We start from the raw sequence: 23,681 nt of genomic DNA, 5'->3' as shown, positions 1-23,681 counted from the left end.
AAATTATTTTGAGTTGAAGGTAATTAAGAAGCAGCAAATGCAGGAGCACTTGTGGGGGCTCAGTCAGCTAAGCGTCTGACTCCGGCTCAGGTCATGATCTCAGGGTTCATGAGTTCGAACCTATGTCGGGCTCTGTGCTGACAGCTCAGAGACTGGAGCCTGCTTTGGATTCTGTCTCCCTCTCTCTCTGCCCCTCCCCCTCCCCTGCTCACGCTCACATGCTCTTTCTCTCTCTCTCTCAAAAATAAACATTAAAAAAAAGAGCAGCAAATGCAGGAAAAAGGCCCTCCCTACCCTTCCTCGCCTCCCCACCCCCCAATTTTGCCTAATTCTAAGGTATAAATTCCCCTTTTCTGGAAATAGATTTTTATCAGCCCAGTGATACTCCAGAGGGATCTGCAAATATTCCTACTCCTTAGTTTATTTCCACATATTTACCCTCCCCACAGCATGCCATCCCTGGAAGCCTAAAACCGGTTTCCTTTGTCCTGTATTTCTCTACAAATTTACTGTCTTTGTTGAAAACGCTATAGAAGCCAGAGCTGTAACTGCTGCTTTGAGTTACTTTTTTACTGAGGTTTCTCCCACATGATGTGTGCCACATGCATTAATAAACTGTTTTTCTCTTCTTAATCTTTTTGTTCAAGAGCCCCAGCTGAAAACCTAAATGGGTAAAGTTTGGCCTCCCCTACAATATTTACCTCCACCTTTGGCATTATTTACATTTTTACAATGAGCACACCTCACTGTTATGCTTATGTAGTCTTTTTTTTTTTTTTGTAAGTTTACTTACTTTTTTTTTTTTTTTTTTTTTTTAGTAATTTCTATATCCAAAGTGGGGCTTGAACTTACAACCCTGAGACCAAGAGACACATGCTCCAACTAAGCCAGCCAGGCACCCCTCTTATATAGTCTTAATAACAGAGCTGGAATGGATTGCCAGGTCTGGCACGGGTTGAGGGACGCACAGGCATTGTGGAAAGCGCCGAGGTCACTGGGCACAGGCCACCAGCTCCTCCAGGGCTTGCTCACGGCGGTTGCCATGGACCAGCAGTACTTCCTTGATCCGGTCCTGCTGGAAGCCCATGTCACTGAACTGTTCCCAGAGGCGCAGGAATTCCCCTGCCTGAGGAAGTGGAAGCAGAGAGAGTGCTGGGGACTCTGCCAGGCCAGCCATCTCCCTGTGGAGCCCCCTTCCTGGTGCCCGCTGTATCTATTCCCAGAAAGCTAAGGACTCCCCAAGCCAGGTAAGCCTGATCCTGGGCAGCACCTACATTTTGCCTGTACCTCTGGCTGACATGGGCATGGACCTCCGTTCCTGTGCCAAGGAAGGAGGCCCTGGCTTGGCCACTGGCTCCATCCTGTCTTTACTCCCTCACTCTGGCCCATTCCTGACTCTCTGTGCTCTGGTACTCGGACAAAAAGAAGGAGGCTGCATACGGGTGCCCAGAGGATGCACAGCTTGGGGTCTCTGCCCAGGCCCCAAACCCTGCCGAGGTTTCACACAGTGCAGCCTCTGCCTTCCTTCCTCCTCTGATCCCAGTGCTTGAAAAGTCTCTGCTTATCCTCCCTCCCTCCTCCTCAGCATTTCTCCCATCCCTCTGTCCTTCCCTCAGCCCCTGTGAAGAGCTGCCCAGCAGAGCCTAGGCCAACAGCACACTGTGGACAGTTCATATACATTGGCCACTCAGAATGTACTACTGGGCCCCCGGGTGCCTGCATTCTGGGTTTCCAGATAGGCAGCAAACGCCCCAAGCAGAGTTTAAGCATCTTTGTGCTGCACTTGGCTCCTCCCTGGGTATCTGACAGACCAGACACTCTATAATATTTGTGTACTGATTCAGCTACATGACACAAAAGCCGTGCCTCCTGTTTCCCTCCCTTCCTCCCTCCCTCTGCCTCCCTGGGCTGTCTCCCTCTCCCCAGGGCTGAGCAAGCAGGCTAGCTCCTGATGGCCCCCAGGCTGTGCCTCTGGTACGGGTGTGCCCCTGTATGCTAGGCTCGTGTGTGCACTCACATCCCTCCCCTCCTCTTCCCCTGGGCCTGGGCAGGTGGCCCTGCTGACCTGGCTCTCGGAGAACTGGAACATCTCCATGGCCTCCTCCACCAGGCCCTCCTCATAGCCTTGCCGCAGCAGCCGATCACAGGCGCTAAGGTAGCTGAGAAACTGGGCCAGAAAGAGGAAAGGGGTGTGGTTAGAGGAGTGGCACGGTCAGCCGATGGAACAGATTAAGAGGAACCTTGGGGACCTCGGTGAGGCCTGAGCTCAGACCAGGCTGACCAGTCGACCCACCATACATGAAATGGCCCCAGAGACCCTGTGAGCCAATAAAAGAGGGACAAAGGCCTCCTCTGGGGACCTAGGGACGGGTGGGCAGCAAGTTCTGACCAACTGTCCCAAACTGGGGGCTGTAATCCAGGGAAAGGGCTATCAGGATGACCTACAGGGTTCCCAGAACCTAAGCAGGGGAGTGCGACTGGCCTGAAACACAGGTGTCTCCCCAACACCCATCCCGGTCTGTTCACCCTCTCTGGTAAGCACCCACCCATGTGAAAGCAGCCTCCTCACCCTCCATGCCTGTGAGCACCCCCGTCCCTGGATACATATGTGTCCGCCACCCAGGACCATGTGAGCCCCAGTGCCGGGAAAGGGAGGACAGAGGAAGATCCCACAGGCCTGAAAACCTGTTCAAGTCACTCCGTGTTCAGTCACCACAAGTTGCTTTTGCCCTCAGGATGAAGTACTGCCTCCTTACCAGAGCTCAAAGGCCTGTCCCTGCCCATCAGTGGCCTTGACTCCCTCAGCAGCCCCAGGCCTCTGCATATCTAACTCCCTCCGCCAAGGTCAGTCTCACTCCTCTTCCCTGGGAAGCCTCTGCCCCCAGTCTCCACTGGGTGCCTTGCCTGCTGCTCCCACAGCACCCATGCTTCCCCTATCCGAGCACATACGACTCTGTAGCTGTTCTACTATCTTCCTCAATGTTCTCATCTGCTGACTTCTCGCTCCATGAGGGAAGGGTTGTATCAGTCTTGTTCACTGCTGCGTTCCCAGAGCACCCAGCATGGCAGGCAGAAGGAGCTAAATAAATGTATGCTGTGTTTATAAAATGAACTAAGAACCACCTCCAGGGAGCTCACAGCTTAGTGGGGGAGATGAACCAGATACGGGAAATCATGAGTGCCAGGCAAATCAAAGCAAGATTTATAGAGAGTTGATGCCAAGTGAAGGCTGCAGACCACAAGAATTACAGGTATAAGTGGAAAAGAAACAGGTCGGGTTTCTGCAGACCTTCAGAGCTGGGCAGAAAGCATGGATCATACAGATTAATGGTTTTCAAACTGTTTTAGCTTCTGAACTGTCCAAGCATCAGGAGGCTTCAACAATAATAGGAAGGTTGGAGCTGCTCTGGGAGAACTGGGGGCAGGAGCAGGGGAGTCAGGAGTCCAATGCTCCTGCCTCAGGACACCTAGACCTTGCTCTGAGCATGTTTTGTAAACCACCGAGCCAAGCCTTCCTAGCACAATTGAAGAAACAGGTCCAAGCAGGGTGGACAGCTTGCCCAGGGACCCAGGACTACAGCCTAGATCATCTGACCTCTCAGCCTTGTCCATCAGGGGCCCAGCTGCTAGCAGAGGGGCTTCAACTGCTAGAGGAGGGGCTTTGAGCTGCATTGAAAAGTAGACAGGATTTCCAAAGGTGGAAACAGGAGTATGTCAAGAGCAGGTGATGGATGTGCCCTTTGCCTCTTGGTTCACCCACAGCAAAGGTTCTTGGCCTTGGTGCTGACTGTAGCTGCCTGGGAACTTTACCCATAAACCACTGATGCTTGCCTCCAGAGGCTCTGATATAACCAGTCTAGGGGGCAGTCTGGGCACTGGGATTTTTTTTTTTTTAAGTTTATTTTGAGACAGAGAGTGTGAGGAGGGGAGGGACAGAGAGAGGGGGTAGAAGAGAGAATCCCAAGCAGGCTCCACACTATCAGTGTAGAGCCTGACATGGGGCTTGAACCCACAAACCGTGAGATCATGATCTGAGCCAAAGTCCGACACTTAACTGATTGAGCTACCCAGGCACTTCAGGGCCCTGGGATTTTTATAGCTTTCCAGGTAATTCTAATGTACAGCCAAGGCTGAGAACCACTGACTCAAGGGATGGCTGACCTCAATCCATACCAGTAGACTCCATGCCAGGCTGCATATCAGAACCACCTTCAGATCTTTAAAATGATAGGCCATTGGCCCCACTCCAGATTCACTGGCTGGGATCCTCCAGAGTAGGTCCTGTAGATCTGCATTTGTAAAGATTCTGCTGGTTGGTCAGCTTTTGGGCCTATAAGACTGTAGAAGTCACCAGGTCTGCCTCAGGACCCAGGGTGGGTAAGGATGTCACTTTCACACCCAAGGATGTGACTGTAAGTAATTGATTATAAACACATATTCCCCCTCCCTTCTGTGAATAGGGAAAGTGAGACTCAAAGAGGGGCCCTTAGGTGCCTGGAGTCCCATAGCAAGGTGCCTGGCCTATGGATACTCATACACACTGCCCATGCTGTCCTATAAGCAGTCAGTGGGCACATCCATCCTTGTGGAAGGAACGAAGCAATCATGGACAAAGCTTATCTTTTGTATCTCCTCTTTTCTCCCTGGCTCTTCTAAGAGCTCTGTCTCCATAACCTCCCTCCTGGACCATCTGTCATTAATTTCTGGCCAAAGAGGTTTACTATAGTATATATCCTTTAAGGTGAGAAAGAATCTGAACCCAAAGGAGCTGCTCAGTTAATGGCAGAACTTCACAGAACAGCGGGGAATATTAACTTGGTGGGGGAGGACAGATGAAGTCATCCAGTAGTCCTTCAGGCCCACACCTCAGGGCTTGGCTCCTGATTGACCACCAGGGAAGAAGGCCACCCAGAGATCTGGCTGGCCAGGCAGGTGGTCAGTACATATCTGGAAACACAATGTTCCTGATATAATGTGATTCTTCCAGCCCACCCACAGGGAGGCCAGTGCCCTGTGCTGGCTCCAACTAATGTGCAGACCCGCACCATGGGCCTGGTCCTTCATAGTCCTCTTGGCCAGTTTCTTGGCCAAGGTCCTGGCTTTCAGCAGCAGCTGAAGGTGGGGGCAACTTTAGATCTACTTTTAAATTTCATATCAGCCTGGGATGCTTCCCTGGAAGGTTCTCCCACAAGAAATGAGAGAAAAGAAGCATGCAGCAAAGCTTCAGAGTCAAACCAGCCTGGCCTCAATGCCAGTTCTGCCACTGATTGTTTATATGAACCTCCCTGGCCTCAATTTCCTCATCTGCAAAGTGGGGACAGTGGTGGCAACTGTGCAGAATTGAGAAGGCCTAATTGAATACTCTCTGATTGAGGGACTGGCACAAAGAAGGTGTTCAAGAAATGTCAGCAGCCTCCATGTTAACCACACGGGGGACAAGGCACAGACCAATGAAGCCAGAGGAGAGCAGAAGCAGGAATGGGCAGGGAAGGGGGCTAGGGGCATTCGCCCACCTCCTCAACCTGGCAGCAGCACATCCTGCTTCAGCTCCAGTCTGAGAGTTACTCTCCTTTTGTCACTTCTTATCCAAGAGCAGGCAGCTCCAGACCTCAGGGACCCAGCACATAGCAGTCATCTACATGACTGTTGAGAGAGTGCCCAAGCCCTCTGATGGTGGGGGGGGCACAGAGACAACTAAGTGCCAACTGCCCTGGGACCTTTTGATACCTTCAGCTCAGCTTTCCAACCAAAAAAGTCCCCATGTGTCAGAAACAACGTGAAGTGGGATGTTACATTCAGGTGGGAGAAGGGAGGTTCGGGCAGTGGCATTCAATGTTACCTCCTGCCCCAACTCAAAATCCTTCCATGCCTTCCTGTTGTTAGTGGGTCATTTATAAACTTCTCAGCCCAGTCTTCAAGGCACCCTCAATCTGCCCTCAACTCCCTTTCCCTGTCTTTTTTTTTTTTTTAATGTTTATTTATTTCTGAGACAGAGAGAGACAGAGCATGAGCGGGGGAGGGGCAGAGAGAGACACAGAATCAGAAGCAGGCTCCAGGCTCTGAGCCGCCAGCACAGCGCCTAACTCAGGGCTGGAACTCACAAACCGTGAGATCATGACCTGAGCCGAAGTTGGTTGCTTAACCAACTGAGCCACCCAGGCGCCCCTCCCTTTCCCTGTCTTATCTCCTACCAGCCTGCATCATGCACCCTGCACTCCAGCAAGACTGGTGGGATCAGGGCCTCCCAAACCCTTCCTTGCTGTCTCTCCACCCCTTTGCTCATACTGTTCCTCCTGCTTGGAATATCATCCCTTCTCTTTCCTTCAAATTCAGAGCTTATTCATCCTTGAAGTCTAGCTGAAGACGTGCCACCTCCATGAAGACTTTCCTGATCACTAGAACCTCCTTGTGGTCGATTAAGAATGGCCATAAATTCTTTGCAGGCCCTTCCATCAAGAGGGAGTTTTCCCCATAGCTCCCCACTGCATCTAAACACCTAGGAAGTTCCCAGTAAATGCTGTTGATTAGATGGATGGATGGGTAGATCAAAAGAGAAAGAGATGGATATGAATATAGATAAACTGTTCATTGAAGGAAGTGGTTAGAGCTGTGCCTTCCAATATGGTAGCCAGCAGCCACATGTGGCTATTTAAATTTAAATTAATTATAATTAAGTAAAAAAATTCAGTTTTTTAGTCACACTGTCCATATTTCAAATAGCCACATACAGCTAATGTCTACTGTATTAGACAACACAGGTATAAAACATCTCTCTCATTGCAGAAAGTTCTATTGGGGATCTCTGGAAAGATTATTGGTTGCCCAAAGCTCCTGTGCTTGGGGCAGAGACTGGGACAGGAATAGAATATTAAAACTCTCTGGGCACAGGGATTCCTGATAAACTCTTATGGAGAAAATAGCCTTAGGGTCTAGAAACTTGCTCATAACCCTCAACAATTAATGCCAGGCTAAGGTTCTGCTTCTAAAGAGGAGAAAAAACTTTTTCATGTTAAAGATAAAAACCACTTGGCCCCTCCCCTGGCTCCAGACCCACAGCTCCCCCAGCTCTGGGCCCCACGCACCTACCTGGCTCAGGCTCTGTCGCCCTGTCTTCTGCAGAGCCCCGATAGCCCTGTGCAGGGGATACCCCAGGGCAACCACTGGCCCGATGAGATCTTGCTCCTCCTGGCTCAGGGCAGACAGCAGGTCAGCAGAAGCAGGGTGTGCTCTACAGGTGCTGAGACTCTGAGACACCCCCCCAAGAGGTGGCAGGCAGGTATACGGGCTGAGGGACTGAAATACAGACAGGTTGGATGTGTCAGTTACTGGAAGTGACACCTGGCTGGGCAGGACATTTTTACTGACAGGCCAGTAAATGATAATATTTCCACAAGAGAAATATCATAGGTCCACCCTATTATCCCATTTTACAGATACTGAAATCAAGGTTCAGAGAAGTTAATGACTGAGTAAGCAACACACATTTGGGAGCTGAGCCCTACTCAAAATCAAATTCAGGATTCTTTACTCCACACCTTAGTGAGTGGGGAGCAGAGGTGGATCTTCCTCCTTCTTCAGTGTGGCTGGACTGGGGCTTGGCAGGGCATGGAACAGGGCAGGGACTGGGCACAGCTGTGCTGAGAGGACCCGCACAGACCCTAGAGTAAGGAGGGTGGCTGGAAGGCATATCAGTTTGGCCAGCATCACCCCATTCCCTGTCAAGAAGCACCCGTCTGCCAACTCTGAACAAACTACCCTGATCCCTTCTCCCCAAGTGAAGCCTAGCTGCTGCCCTGGCTCTTGGGGCAGAGTGTGTATGTGTGACATGAATTCCCCACCCATTCCTATCTTTTCAAGGGGTTCCCTGCCAGGGAAACTTACTCTAGGGTCTGCTTTACCCCCAGTTTTAACTGGAAAACATCAAAATCTTAGGATCTGAGTCTATTCTTTTGACCTTAAAAAAGATTCTTAGTGGGGCACCTGGGTGGCTCAGTCAGTTAAGTGTCTGACTTCAGCTCAGGTCATGATCTCATGGTCCGTGAGTTCAAGCCCCACGCCAGGCTCTGTGCCAACAGCTCGGAGCCTGGAGCCTGCTTCAGATTCTGTGTCTCCCTCTCTCTCTGCCTCTCCCCCATTCACACTGTCTTTCTTTCTCTCAAAAATAAGTAAAATATTTAAAAAAATAATTCTTAGCTGCTCTCTGCCTCAATTTTCTCCTGTACAGAACATGTGCCCCAATCCTCCCCCACCCAACAGGGTTGTTGCTAGAGTTAAGTTTAATGTGCACCAGGAAGAGCCATCCTGGCATCACCATCTGGCCCTTGATGCGGTGTGGTCTGTCCAATTTACAGAGCCTCTTCTCTGAGTTTGCTCTACGCAACTGTGCGAGGTCAAGTGGCCCACTTCACAGGTAGAACAGGGATAGCTCAGAGCAGTTCAGTGACTTGTCAAAGGTCATACACCAGTGAGTGGGAAAAGCCAGACTTCTAGTCTGTCTTTGGGATTTAAACTTCAGCTGGGCCTTATTCTGTTGCATCTCCTGGCCTGACTGCAGGGCAGCTGGGGGGCAGAAAGCTGTGCCCAACTGCCACCTTTGGCTATCAATCCTGACCCATTCCATCTGCTCCAGATCCACGTTTTGTGGAGTTTGGTACTTACATAATTTGGATCTCTCAAGGCACACAATTGTGAAGATAAAATTAGGTATAAGGCCTTGGGAGAGGCAAAGTGAGGGGTCTGAGGCTTAAGTTTCACTGATTTTACTTTTTTTTTTTTTTTTAAGTGTACTTATTTTGAGAGAGAGAGAGAAAGAAAGAGAGATCAAGTGCGACAGGAGCAGACAGAGAGGGAGAGAGAAAATCCCAAGCAGGCTTCACACTGTCAGTGCAGAGCCCAATTCGGGCTTGAACTCACAAACCACAAAATCATGACCTGAGCTGAAGTCAGATGCTTAAATGACTGAGCCACCCAGTCACCTGGGTTTTACTTTAAATTCACTTCTGCTCCCCTTTCTTGCAGGTGCACATCCTCTGTCCCAAAGCCTCCCAGTCTGCAAAAACTGTCACCTCCTCTCAACACCTGATCCCTCTCACTATTCAGTGCTGTCTTGTCCCACACCCCTTTGGCCAACTCTCCTTGTCCTGTGGTTTTGACCTTCTCTCTTTAAACTCAGGGCCCAGCAGCAAATAACTGCTCAGTGAGTATTCTTTGAGTCGCCAGCTCATCCATCCTACAGGAAGCTCTTGCTCTGTGGGAAGCCCTAGATTTGAGTCACATTCATTACTTCAACAGACATTCACTGAGCACCCCCTACTGGCCAAGTCTGCAGCTTGGTGCCCTGGCAACAAAAATGGATGCCATCCAATCACTGCCCTAAGAGATGGACAGGTACTGGATGATTACAATTATTGTGGCATGTGCCCTAATAGAAGCAAAACAGCGGGAAACAGGGAATGGGGGCCTCTGAGCAGGGAATATTCTAGGCCCAGGGCCACAGGAAGGACAGCATAGTACGTGGCCAGATGAGAACAGTTAAAGGTAAGGAGGAGGAGAGCAGAGAGGAGGAGACTAGGGCTACGAATCAGGCTAGGAACCCAGACTATTGGCCTGCGGGCTTGGCGGAGCTAGAAGGTTCCTTACCGCGACCGTGGGCTTGTGACTCCGCAGCGGGGGCATGGCGCCGGCCGTGGAGGGCCGCGGGGGCGGCGCGGGGGTGCTGGGAAGTGGGGGCGCGGGCCCCGGGGGCGGCACGGGGCACTGACTCGGTGCCGGGCTGGGGCAGAGGCTCAGCGCCCGGTGGCGGATGCGGTGCAGGAGGGCGCGGGGGCGGGCGGCCAGCCTGCCCTCAGAGAGCCGCCGCCGCGCTCCGGCCAGCTCCGACCTCATGCCACGCAGCACGTCCAGCGAGCACCGTGGATGGCCCGGGCCGGGACTCGCAGGGGGGGCGGGGCTCGCAGGGGGCCCGGGCTGGGGGCTGCAGGGACGTGGCTCTTCCTCGCTGGTGGAGGCGGCTTCTTCTTCGTCGTGGTCCTCGTCCTGGTTTTCTTCCTCCTCCACCTCCTCCTCAAGCCGCTGCTGGGGTCCAGCCTCAGGGCCCATGTCTGCGGCAGGCATCGGCACCGGCTCGCGGTCGGGACTCACCAGCAACAGCCAGGCGGGAGGCGCTGACGCCGTTCCCGGGGCGTCGCACTGGAACGGGCAGGGTCCCCGGAGGACAGCCTCTACCCAGAAGAGCGCCCTCCTCTCCAGGCTGAAGTCGTGCTGCAAGTAGATGGCGACGTGAGGCTCTGGGACCCAAACCGGGGCCAGAGGGCGCACTCCTACTCCCCGGCCTTCCGGGAACCTATTCAGCCAAAAATTTGCCAGGTCTGGGCAGCTTCCGATTCTTAATCCCAGGCATCCATCACCACCCGACTCTCACCCTCAGTTTTAGCTAGCAATGGGGTGGATGAATATCAACGACAAGTGAATAGCAAATTCGGCCTCCACGGATGCAGGTAAAGAATAGGAAGTCCAGAAAGAGACTTTGATATCTGTGGGGCTTTAGTAAATAATAAAGGTGGCATCTCAAGCAATGGGAAATAGAGGGACGGACTAATAAATGGTGTTAGCTAAAAACAAAAACAAAAACAAAAAACAAACATAAATGGTGTTAGCTAGCTGGAAGAAATTCTCTTATACAAGGATGATTTCCAAAAGGATCAAACATTAAATATATGTATGAAACCATAAAAGTACTAGGAGAAAACAGGAAAGAAATCCTTGATAAGATCAAGTGGGGGAAACCTTTCTCACTGTAAATCAAAATCCAAAAGCCATAAAAGTACAGATACACACATGTACAAAATCTGCATGGCAAAGATACAATAGGCGAAGTCAAAAACGAATGACAAACTAGGGGAAAACAGCACTCACATCACAGACAAAGGGCTACATTTACTAATATAGTGAGTGCTAGATATAGACTGGAAAAAGACCAACAGCTTAACATGAACAAAAGATATGGATGGTCCACAGAAAAGAGCCATACAGATGGCTTTTAAACACCCGAGCAGTTGCTCAACCTCACTCTTGACAAGAGAAAGGCAAATTAAAACTACCCTGAGATACCATCCGCCTAGCCCTCAGCAAAGATCCAAAGTCTGAGGACATTCTGTGGGAGAGTGTGGGAGGTACAGGCCTCTTGTAGAGTGCTGCCTGGGATGTAAATCAGTGACCCCTATGGAGGGCAATTTGGAAAAATACTTACAAAAATTCAAAAGGACATTTGCATATAGTCATTCCATGTAACATTGTTTATAATTGGAAAAGACTGGGAAGAACCCAAGTGATCATCAAGAGGGCACCCATTCAGTAAAGTAGGATATATCCATATAATGCACAATGCTATACAGCAAAAAATAAAACTGAAGAAGCTTTCCGTGTACTGATATAGAAAGATCTTAAAACATATTAGGTTAAAAAAAAGTCAAGAAGAACAGTGTATGTATAAAATGCTACCTTTGTGGGGCGCCTGGGTGGCTTAGTCGGTTAAGTGTCCAACTTTGACTCAGGTCATGATCTCGTGAGTTCGAACCCCACATGGAGCTCTCTGCTGTCAGCACAGGGCCTGCTTCAGATCCTCTGTCCCTCTCTCTCTCTCTGCCCCTCCCCTGCTCTGGGTGCTCGCTCGCTCTCTCTCAAAAACAAATAAACATTAAAAAAAATGCTACCTTTGGTGTAAAAAGGGAGGCAATAGCTGTACTTATTTGTGCATATATACAGAAGAATCCCTGGAAGAATACATAGAAAATGAGTAACAGCTCTCTCCAGTGAGGGGGTGGAGCTGGGAAACTGGGTGGATGAGAAGGTGTCAGTGGGAGGCTTTTCACTCTCCCTAGATATTCTAGCTGCCTGTGGGCCAAACTGACCCCTCACCTAGCTTTTATAAATAAAGTGTGATTGGAACACAACCATTCCCACCCACCCCTTTCCAAAACTATAACTCTTTCCCTACAACAGAGTTTAATTGCCCTAGTTTTTTACTATCTGGCCTTTTACAGAAATGTTTGTCAGCACTTGCTCTCTACCATTTTATAGATTTTTTTTCATTTTTAAACTATGTGAATGTACTTTTCTTCTAAAAAAATTTTTAACAGTGATGAACTCTCATTAAAGGGAAACTCTGAAACAACAAAACACAGACTTGCCAAGGCTCTGAATATAGAAGGAAGGGAGAGGGCAGCCAGATGTATGCGTGGACATGGGTTTCTGGGGTCTGACAGACACATGTTGGAGTCTGGGTGTGTCACGCACAGGCAACATAACCCTGTGTATCACTTGGATGGGAGCTTTGGCTTCCTGTGCTATGGGGTGGGAACACATACCTGCTAAAAGGGTTATCATAAATCTGAGAAAGAAAAAAGAGTGAATGTAAAAACAAAAAAAAAAACAAAAAAAAAAAAAGAAAAAAGAGTGAATGTATAAAGAGCACCTAAGCATAGGCCCAGTGTACAGCAGGTGCTCAGTTATAGTAGCTGTGGTTATTATTTTTTCACAGGTAATCTAACCTCTATCTGTAACATTGTTATAGGAAAATATATTTTCCCATATTTTCCCATATTTTCCCATGTTATATATTCCCATTGTTATGGGAAAATGTATTCCAAGTTCCAAATACTGGGAATACAGCCCAATGAACTCAGAGGACTTACCAGGAGAAGCTGTAAATCATACTTGGAGTCTCATGCTTCTCTGTTAGATTGGCCCAGCAGTAAAAGAAGGGAAGGCCCAGGAAGGGAAATGGCTCAAGGGAGTGCAGATACCCTTGCTGAGAGGAGGGGGGCAGAGCCAGGGTCAGCACCTTGGCTAGGACACCAGATGTGGACTTGGCAGAAAGGTGCCCAGTTCTGCTTCTAAGAGAAGTAACTTTCAGAAAAGCCTCTTCCCAGCTTGGCCTGAGCTCAGCATGTAAGGAAAAGCTGTAATGATCCACCTCCAGTAAAGCAAATTTCTACTCCCAACCATAGAGGCCGACTTTGACTCAGGGCAAGAACCCATAGCACAAGCTGCCTGGAGAAAGCAAGAGCTCCTGCCCTACAGAGGATGGGCCCCTGGACATGTGCTCTGGGCTCTACAGAGCTTCTTTCCATTCTGGAGACCTTGGTCCTAAGGAGCCTCAGTGCAACCCCAGGTTCTGCAGATAAAACAAAAACCACACTGAGTCTCTTGCTCCTGTGCCCCCAGGCCACTAGAGCCTCTTTCTCCTTTGTGGACTGGACTCTCTGCACCTGACTTCCTACAACCTGTTTTTTTTTAACCTTGGAACAATCCATGTCCAGTGTCTCTTACATTCCAATCCTGCTCTTAGCTAATATGAAATGATTTGGAGTCAAGACCTGAGTTTTAGTCTTGCCATGGCCACTAACTTCAGACGAGTTATTTCCCTTCTTTGGACCTCAGATTTCCCATGTGCAAAATGAGTGAGGGATGACCCAGATCCTCAGAATTTTTTACAAAGCCCTCTGCAGACAGTGGAGAATGAACATACAAGAGTCTGAGAGGCCCCACATCAGTTCCACAGTTCTTTGCAATCTTGTTTTTTCATTTTATAAATTCATGTGAATTTTGTGTTCTAGTTCATGATACACCTGTGTTATAATACAAATGCAATAGATCTCCCCCTAAATCTTCAAGTAAACTTGACTCTCCCAGAAGTTAAATAATCATGTTTATCTTGAGGGTATGTGATACCACCACATACACTGGGTACACATCCCAGTGTGTGAGCTGTGGGGCATGGGGTGTTTCGAGGGTGCCTCTAGGGCTGATGTGTTTCGGGTCTATGGAATAGTAATCCCTTCTAATGGGTTCCCTGTAACTGTCTGCATTTTAACAGGGGATTCTGGAGATAGTGTCTTAGCTCATAAGAGTGATCCTAAACGGTAGAGTTTTAGACATGCCAGGAGGCTGGCGGAGAAGGGAGCAATTGGAGCATCCTTGCAATGACTCTCAGTTCTTCATATAGGCAGGCTTCCAGTTATCCTAAGCTTAAAATAAGACCCACTGAATAATCCCCATCACAAGCCACCAGACTTCATGATGCAACACCTTTCCTCTTGGGTTATTTCCAAAACTCTCTAGAATATAACAGAAATGGCCTTGTTGCCCTTTAAAATCAAGGAACAAGGGGCACCTGGGTGGCTCAGTCGGTTAAGAGTCCGACTCCTGATTTCAGCTCAGGTCATGGTCTCACAGTTTGTGAGTTCAAGCCCCCATCAGGCCCTATGCTGACAGTTCAGAGCCTGGAGCCATCTTCAGATTCTGTGTCTCCCTCTCACTCTGCCTCTACCCTGCTCACACACTCTCTCTCTCTCTCTCTCAAAAATAAATAAATATTTAAAAAAAAAAAAAAAAGGCTTTGGGACACCTGAGTGGCTCAGTCGATTGAGCATCCAACTTCGGCTCAGGTCATGATCTCATGTATGGTTCGTGAGTTCAAGTCCTGTGTTGGGCTCTGTGCTGATGACTCAGAGCCTGGAGCCTGCTTCAGATTCTGTCTCCATCTCTCTGTCCCTCCCCTGCTTGTGCTCTGTCTCTCTTTCTCTCAAATATAAAATTAAAAAAACATAAAAAAATTTTTTTAAAGGCTTTGTAGCTCCTTTCTTAAAAAAATTAAAATAAAATAAAATCAAGGAACCAAGCCCAAGTCTCAGCATCAGATCTATAGACCCAGAGACAAGGAGATAGATGGACAGAGAGATATACTTACCATAGAACCCAGCAGAAGCTCCCTGCAAGCTGGGACGCTGAGCTCTGGCCCAGGAAGGGGCTCTGTGCCTATCACAAAGCCGTTGGGCACCTTGAAGGGGACATCATCGAGGGCATTCATTCTGTCAGAGGAGTGTAGAGATGGCTGAGCAGGACTGGGGCAGGCTGCCTGGTGGCAGGGAGAGAGTGTAGTCCTGAGAACCAGGCTTGGTCTCAAATGGCCTTACCACTCTCCCGTGTGGTGACTTAGCTGAGCCCCACACAGCTGGGAAGGAAAAAGTAAAGTGGCTGGTGCTGCATAGGGAGGAAATGAACAAAAACAAGAGCATTCAAACTGACAAGAATTGACTATTTCATGTTTAAGTCTTGCCCTAGACAATTGTTTCCCAAAATGTGGCCTATGACACTAGTGCTGAAGCATGTCATCAAGAGTTTTCATCCAAACATTTAAGGAAAATGTCAAATTACAAACACTTCCAGAAAAGAAATACTTCCTGACTCATTTTTATTTCAGCACCATCCTGATACCAAATCTGACAAAATTAAGGTCAATCTCTCATGAACATAACTGCAAAAATCTCAATAAAAATAATTTTGGATAGAAAAATACAACATTGCTGGGTTGAGTTTATTTCAGGAATGAGAGATTGTCTTAATATTCCAATATCAATCACTGGGAGTAAAAATAAATGTCAATAGAATAAAAATTTTAAGTTATAGATTATCTATATCTGTAGATGCAGAAAAAGCACTTGATAAAATCAATGCCCGTTCATGATTTTAGGAAAAAACAAATAAGCCCATTTAATAACTTAGGAATAGAAAGTAATTTCCTTAGCATAATCAAGAATATCACTAAAACATCTAAAGCAAACAGGCCACTTAATAGTGAAATACTGAAAGATATCCCCAAGATTGAGACAAGGATATCCCCATTGTCTCTTCTGTTCAGCATTGCACTGGAGATACTAGCCTGTGTAAAAAGAGAAAAGAAAAAAATAAAAGTATAAGGATTGGAAAAAAAGAAATTAAACTACCATTATTTGTAGATGATATAATTATATGTAGAAAATCCAAAGGAATCTATAAATAAAACTCTTAGAATTAGTAAATTAATTTAGCAAGGTCATTGGATACAAGGTCAATATATGAAAATCAACTATATCTCTCTATACAAACAACAAACCATGAAAATATTCTTTTTTTTTTTTAATTTTTTTTTAAACGTTTATTTATTTTTGAGACAGAGAGAGACAGAGCATGAACAGGGGAGGGGCAGAGAGAGGGGGAGACACAGAATCTGAAACAGGCTCTAGGCTCTGAGCTGTCAGCCCAGAGACCGACACGGGGCTCGAACTCACAGACTGTGAGATCATGACCTGAGCCGAAGTCGGACGCTTAACCGACCAAGCCACCTAGGCGCCCCGAAAATATTCTTTTAAAAATGTCATTAGAGAGTGAGATTTTAAATAAGATATCATGTAATATTATCAACCAACCTTCTAGGACTCAAACTAACACAAGATATATAAGACCTCTATGTGAAAAACTATAAAATATTTATTGGAGGAACATGCCATGTTCATGAGTTAAGACTCAATGTCATAAAGATATTAATTCTCCCTGAATTGATTTGTCGACCCCACATGTCAAATTCCATCTTATTTTTGGGGGATAAATTGGCAAACTAACTCTGAAATTTAAATGAAAGACAAAAGACTAAGAAAAGCCAAGACAATCTTGAAGAAGAAACAGCACTGTTGGAAGATTTATACTATACCAACACTTACTTTAAAGTTACAGGAATTAAGACAGTGTGGTACTAACATGAGGACTTACAAAGAGTCCAATAAAACAGAACAGAAAGTCCAGAAACAGATCCATATTTATATGGATCCTTAACTTACGACAAAATTGGCCCTGCAGAGAGCATAAGGAAAACAAAAGTCTTTTCAGTAAATGGTTCTGGATCAATTGGATGTCCACCTAGAAAAAAATCCTGGCCTCTACCTCACATCACACACACAAATCAATTCCAGGTAGACTACAGATCTAAATGTGAAAGGTAAAATGAAGCTTGAAGATAAAATAGGAGAATGTATTCATGACTTTAGAATAGGTAAACATTTCTTAGGCAGGTTGCAAAAAACTAACCCATAAAGGAAAACACTGACAAACTGGCTTCCATTCATTGGAAGATACCATTAAGACAGTAAAACAACAAAACAGAACCACACAAACAAAAAATAAAAAACACAAATCAGAGTGGGAGAAGATATTTGCAGCACACCTATCTGACCAAGGACTCGTATCCAGTAAGTACAAAGAACTACAAAGCAGTAAGAAAAAGACCTAATTCAAAAATGGGCAAGAGATGTTAACTTCATAAAAGAGTATATCCAAATAAACATCAAAGTTGTTTAACCTCATTAGCCATTGGGAAAATGCAAAACAAAACAATGAGATACCAACACACACACACACACACACACACAAATGGTTAAAAATAAAAAGCCTGACAATATCAAGTGTTGATGAGAATGAACTCTCATGCACTATTGAGAAAGTTAAATTAGTATTAGTCAACAGTATCTACTACTAAAGCTGAAATCTAAGAAAAATTAATTCATACATAGCTTCTGGGCCTTTTGGCTGAGATCAAGTATAGTATCTGTTAGTTTAATAATATTCACAACAGCAAGGGATTTTATTTGTTATGTATTTTAAACTAAAGATTCTGTTCTCTTAACAAAATGAAACTCACAAAGAATTCAAGCTCTTGAGACTGCCTATAATATATACTTAAATCTAGACTCCTGACCACAGTCTGGCATTTTGCAAACAATCAGGGTTTACCAGGGACTGCACCAGGGAGTATCTCTGGCTTACTACAATGTCATCCCTACTAGGATGTTGCAAAACCCTGTTGCGAGGGGTCACTGGGGTCATCCCCATGCCCACAGGAGATCATGAGAAGAGGCAGAGTAAGTAATCTGAGTGCAGAGAGGTCAAATGAGGCCAGATGGGCAAATCCTTTAATTCCCTCATCTCCACTGCCTGCCCACTCTAGTCTGTGTCTACTGTATGTAAGACTCCAAAGGTTTCTCCACCCCATGCCAAGAGACAGTCTCCCAGAGCACTGGGAGCGGCTCTTTATGCTACAGGAATCAGACAAGTCCCATTGTGATCATTAAGTTATCTGCCCCATCAGCCTGTTCCATCAGGGGACCTCTGAGGCGTAAGGAGTTGTAAGGGACATAAGAAAGTTAGCAAGTTTTGGCATTCTCTGATTTATCATCCACATTTTCAGCTGTCATTAGAATTCTGAGCTGTGGGTAAAGGCCACAGCTTTGTTGAGACCCACGTGTGGACTGCCTGTCCACTGAGCAGGTACAGGGCCACCCTCCTCCTCTCTTACTTCTGACCCAGCATCTGCATCCTAATAGATATTCTCTACTCAGTTCTACACTTGTTTCTGGAATAATTTAAGAATTTGAGAATTCTGGAAATAGGAATAGGAAGAGCTACAGTATAAGACATGATCTAGTTAGAGCACACTCTAAAATGACAGTCATCTCTGCTAAGTATAAAATAAACGGTACAGATCATTAAATGATGATATTCTTCAACGGAAAGAAAGTATTCTAGTCCTTATGTGAGTTGGGCAAGCTTCAGGAAGGACCCTGACAGGACCCTGACCTGGATCCTGAAGAGTATGGGAACAGCCTGTGAGCAGGTTAAAGGTAGAGTGGAGAGCATAACTCCAGGGAGGGAACAGCTTGAGTCAGGGAACAGAGGCAGGGCAGAGAGAGGTGGGGGGAGGAGGGAGCGGGGACAAAGCATATGACTCAGATAGTTTGTGCCGGGAAGCAGCCTGCCTTAAGACTGAAGGGGTAGATTGAGGTAGAGCTGGCGAGGGCCCTGAAAACGGAATACTGACTCCATTCAGTAGGCAGTGGAGAAAGCTTTGATGAGTCTGAAGGGGTGGGGTGGGGTGAGGATGGGGAAGTGGGGATATTGGGAAGGCCAGTCTGTGCATGCTTCAGCAGGCTATAATCTAGGACCTCTCCATGGGTCTGTGCCTGTCTGGCTGCATCTGAGCCTAGGGGTGAGAGGCAGGGCAAGCGGGGGTTGTAGTAATTGGTCTACCTGGAGCCCAGGCACTGACATAAGTATTATTTTTTATAAAGGTCTCCACTATACTCTAAATGACTTCATCCTTGCCCACAGCATCAATAATCTATGTGCCAATGACTCATATTAAATTCTCCACTTCTTCTCAGAGATCGAATTCATAAACACCACTGCCTACAAGGCATCTCCTCCAAGATTTCTCAAGGGTGCCTCAAACTCTACATACCTAAAGTGAACTCCTGATTTCCCCTCCCCCAAACTTTTCCTCCTCCCCAGAATTTCTTGTCTCAAGGAACGTCTAAGATATACAAACTGAGGACTCATGCCTGACACTCTCTTCTCCCTCACGACCACTCATCTCATATCCCTGCCAAATTTCCTCTCTTAAATCTCTGAAATCCACCCATTTCACGCTACCTCCACTGCTAACATGGGAGTCCAAGCCCCCATTATCTCTCACTTGGACAACTGTGTCCAACATATCCTCTTATGTCCTATCATTGTAATTGTTTCACACACTGAGACAAAAGTGATCATTTCAAAATAGCAAACTAAGCCAATCCCCTGCTTAAAAGCCCCAAATGGTTCCCAGCTCTCTCAGAATAAAAATCAAACTCCTGACAAGGGCTTCCAAAGCTTTGCAGTGTCTGGCCCCTACCCCCTCCCCTCTTGTCTTACTCTAGCCATGCTAGTCTTCAATTGCCTTGGTCTCTTAGCCCAACACAGGCCTTTGCATATTCTATTCCAAATTCTTGCCACATTCTTCTTCCATGTCTCCTCTGCACTAGTGAATAGCTGTTTATGCCTCATAGCTTAGCTGAAACATCATCTCCTCAGAAAAGCTTTTCCTAGACTCTTCAACAAATGCTGTTGTGAAACTGGACAGCTACATGTAGAAGAATGAAACTGGACCACTTTCTTACGCCATACACAAAAATCAATTCAAAATGGATCAAAGACCTAAATGTGAGACAGGAAACCATCAAAATCCTAGAGAACACTGGCAGCAATCTCTTTGACCTCAGCCAGAGCAACTTCTTACTAGAAGTTTTGTCTCCCTTACCTTGTCGCTGAAGGCAAGGGAGACAAAAGTAAACATGAACTATTAGGACTTCATCAAGATTAAAACTTTTGCACAGTGAAGGAAACAATCAACAAAAGGCAGCCTACAGAATGGGAGAAGATATTTGCAAACGACATATCTGATAAAGGGTTAGTATCCAAAATCTATAAAGAACTTATCAAACTCAACACCCAAAAAACAAATAACCCAATTAAGAAATGGACAGAAGACATGAATAGACACTTTTCCAAAGAAGTCATTCAGATGGCTAACAGAAACATGGAAAGATGCTCAACATCACCCATCATCAGGGAAATACAAATAAAAACCACAATGAGATACCACCACCACACCTGTCAAAATGGCTAAAATGAACAACACAAGAAACAACAGTTGTTGGCAAGGATGCAGAAAAAGGGGAACTGTCTTGCACTGTTGGTAGGAATGCAAACTGGTGCAGCTACTCTGGAGAAGAGCATGGAGATTTCTCCAAAAACTAAAAATAGAAGTACACTATAATTCAGCAATTGTACTACTAGGTATTTACCCAAAGGATACAAAAATAGTGATTTGAAGGGGTACATGTACCCTGATGCTTATAGTAACATCAATAGCCAAACTATGGAGAGAGCTCAAATGTCCATCAACTGATGAACGGATAAAAAAAGAAGTGGTACGCGCGCGCGCGTACACACACACACACACACACACACACACACACTGGAATATTACTCAGCCATCAAAAAGAAAGAAATCTTGCCGTTTGCAATGATGTGGATGAGGCTAGAATGTTATGTTAAGCTAAACAAGTCAATCAGAGAAAGACAAATACCATATGATTTCACTCATATATGGGATTTAAGAAAAAAACACAGATGAACATATGGGAAGGGGAGGAAAAAGAGAAGAGAGGCAAACAAACCACAAGACACTCATAATGATAGAGAACAAACTCTGGGTTGATGGAGGGAGGTGGGTGAGAGATGGGCTAGATGGGTGATGGGCACTAAGGAGGGCATTTGTGATGAACACTGGGTGTTGTAAGTGATCACTGAATTCTACTCTTGAAGCCAGTATGTTAACTAATTACAATTTAAATTTTAAAAAAAAAAAAAAAAGCTTTTTCTGATCCACCCCCCCCGCCCCCCAAACTTGGGTAGATCTACCCAGTACAGTGGCTTTTAAGACTTTAAAGGGCCTGGGGGCGCCTGGGTGGCTCAGTTGGTTAAGCATCCTACCTTGGCTCAGGTCATGATCTTGCAGTTTGTGGGTTTGAGCCCTGTGTCGGGGGTTCTGTGCGGACAGCTAGGAGCCTGGAGCCTCCTTTGGATTCCGTGTCTCCCTCTTTCTGCCCCTCCCCCACTTGCACTCTGTCTCTCAAAATAGATAAACATTAAAAAAGGAAAAAAAAAGGGCCTAATCTCATAGAACCATTTACCTTTCCTTCAAAGCACTCAGTACATTTTTTGATTGCTGGATCCATTAATTGGATATTAACCTATCCCCCTCACCATTATAGCCCTTATACTTAGCAAATTAATCTGAGTTTCAACAGGCATTTAATAAATATTTGAACAATGGAAAATATAAATGATGACTAACCACTTTTTCTTTGTAGCACATATCACAACTAATTATCTGTATTCTTAAGCTTTTCTACTCTAGATCTAATTCCAGGAGGGCAAGAATCCTGTCTTTTTGCTCCCTTTCACATCTCTAGCACTTAGTATCATTCCTGGCAAATGGTAAAAACCATTTTCTAAGAACACAGTTCAAGTCCTAGAATCCATATTCTGGCAAGCATGAGCTAATTAAGTTGAGAGGTGCCTACTGCTCTGTATAGTTATGCGCTCTAGCACCAACTGCCTCAAAGACTTCGATCCTTGCTTCAGAGACTGTGAGAAACTCAGTTTATTCCAAAAGGCAAACAGAACCTGCATTGGAAACAAAATCTTCATAGATAGCCAGACGTGCTAAGTCAGGAACTACTGTATGGGTACACCCAAAAGTTAACAGGGGCACCTGACTCGTTGGAAGAGCACATAACTCTTGATCTTGGGGTCATGAGTTTGAGCCCCACGTTGCGTGTAGTAATTACTCACACTTTTTTTTAAAAAAAGTTAACAATTATACAGGAATAGTTTATTGGTTATAGCATTAAAAGAAAAAAAACAGATTTAGTTGGAAATGCCTCATGTAGTCACTAGTCCCTAAAATAATCACTGCTAATACTTCACAGCACTCACATTCCTTCTATATATTCTATATTATTTGAATGGAACAAGACATACTTTGTACTTACCTTGTGATTCCCAGGATAGCTCCCCTGTGGACAAAATATGTAGAAGTGAATTGCTACAGCAGATGGTATAATGCTGTCTAAGCTTCTTGATACACCCTTGCCCAAGTCACATGGACATAGGAACATGAATGGGTTTAGAGTGATTAAGTTCATTGGCTTGTAGCAAATTCTTTGACGTCATAAACTCAGCCACTAAGAACACTTAGTATTTAACATACAACTAATCTATTTCATTTTTTAATCTTTCTTGTATTTACCTAATTTCTTAAAATAAATGCTTTTTGTTAGAGTATCTCCCAACCCAGGGTCTCCTCTTTTGGGAAATAAGATAAACAATATTCTTGTATATACAGGACATGATGAATCAACACATTTCTGATTCATCTTTGAATGAGTTTATTTCTCTATTTTCATTAATTTATGTTCAATATAAAAAGAACATAGGTACAGGGGTGCCTGGGTGGCTCAGTGGGTTAAGTGTCGACTCTTGGTTTCGGCCTAGGTCATTACCTCGTGGTTCGTGGGTTCAAGCCCTGCATCAGGCTCTACACTGGCAGCTTGGAGCCTGCTTAGGATTCTTTCTCTCTTTCTCTCAAAATTAAATAAACATTTTAAAAAAAGAATATAGGTATAAAAAAGGCATGATTTAGAAAAAGGCTGATGGCTCAAGGGAACTGTAATTCCTAGTTCTGACTAAAAGCATAAAAACCAACAAACAAGAAGCAGCAATAACAATGACCACCCCTATCATGCAGATTATGGCCTATAAATACCTTTTCCACTAATTTATTATTAGATAAATGACTGTTTCCAGGTTTGGAATAGGCAATATGTAAAACAAATTTGGAATGGAATACTGGAATTGAAAGGGAATTCAGAAACTGAGTCAAAAAGGCTCCTAGCAGGGGCACCTGGGTGGCTCAGTCGGTTGGGCGGCCGACTTCGGCTCAGGTCATGATCTCACAGTCCATGAGTTCGAGCCCCGCATCAGGCTCTGTGCTGACAGCTCAGAGCCTGGAGCCTGCTTCAGATTCTGTGTCTCCCTCTCTCTCTGACCCTCCCTCGTTCATGCTCTGTCTCTGTCTCAAAAATAAACAAACATTAAAAAAAAAAAAAATTGAAAAAAAGGCTCCCAGTGGCCAAAGATGAGACAATTGATAAATAATAACAATGGGTTGAAAGACAATTATGGTTAGATCTGAGTTCATAGTGATACTTCAAAATAAAACTCACTTGTTACCTTTGGAGGATTCTAGGGAACCAGCTCATTAATTTGAAAACTAGTAAATAAAAAAAATATGTATTTGCCTTTCCTGTACCAATTGTACCCTACAGTAACCAAATGGTTGATGAGGGGATGTTTCCCCTTTTAGAAGTATTCCAGCTAATAACTAAAGAAAGAAAGGCAGAATTAAACTATCACTGTTTTGCAAC

At 45.7% G+C, this 23,681-nt stretch overlaps 1 protein-coding gene and 1 pseudogene across 5 annotated transcripts; one reads left to right on the top strand and one right to left on the bottom strand.

Annotated features, from left to right (window-relative positions):
* Window positions 1-554: 554 nt before the first annotated feature.
* On the bottom strand, window positions 555-23,331 carry UBAP1L (ubiquitin associated protein 1 like). 5 transcript variants are annotated; one of them, XM_053888944.1, is made up of 7 exons: window positions 22,248-22,336; window positions 21,184-21,315; window positions 14,750-15,721; window positions 9,640-10,260; window positions 7,087-7,293; window positions 2,066-2,167; window positions 555-1,126 (listed from the first exon to the last, which is right to left on the bottom strand). In XM_053888944.1, exons 3-7 carry the CDS (start codon window positions 14,867-14,869, stop codon window positions 992-994), a joined length of 1,185 nt encoding a protein of 394 aa, XP_053744919.1. In that variant the 5' UTR covers window positions 14,870-15,721; window positions 21,184-21,315; window positions 22,248-22,336; the 3' UTR covers window positions 555-991. The 5 variants fall into 5 exon arrangements, with proteins under 5 accessions (XP_053744919.1, XP_019297325.2, XP_019297326.2 ...); XM_019441780.2 differs by lacking the exon at window positions 21,184-21,315 and having other exon boundaries at window positions 14,750-14,917; window positions 22,248-23,331; XM_019441781.2 differs by lacking the exon at window positions 21,184-21,315 and having other exon boundaries at window positions 14,750-15,042.
* On the top strand, window positions 17,381-17,489 carry LOC128773373 (U2 spliceosomal RNA; annotated as a pseudogene).
* Window positions 23,332-23,681: the final 350 nt, after the last annotated feature.

This window comes from Panthera pardus, unplaced genomic scaffold, assembly GCF_024362965.1.
Source record: "Panthera pardus isolate Hobbes unplaced genomic scaffold, ASM2436296v1 HiC_scaffold_24, whole genome shotgun sequence".
NCBI lineage: Eukaryota > Metazoa > Chordata > Mammalia > Carnivora > Felidae > Panthera > Panthera pardus.
This window is presented reverse-complemented; position numbering and strand designations above follow the sequence as displayed.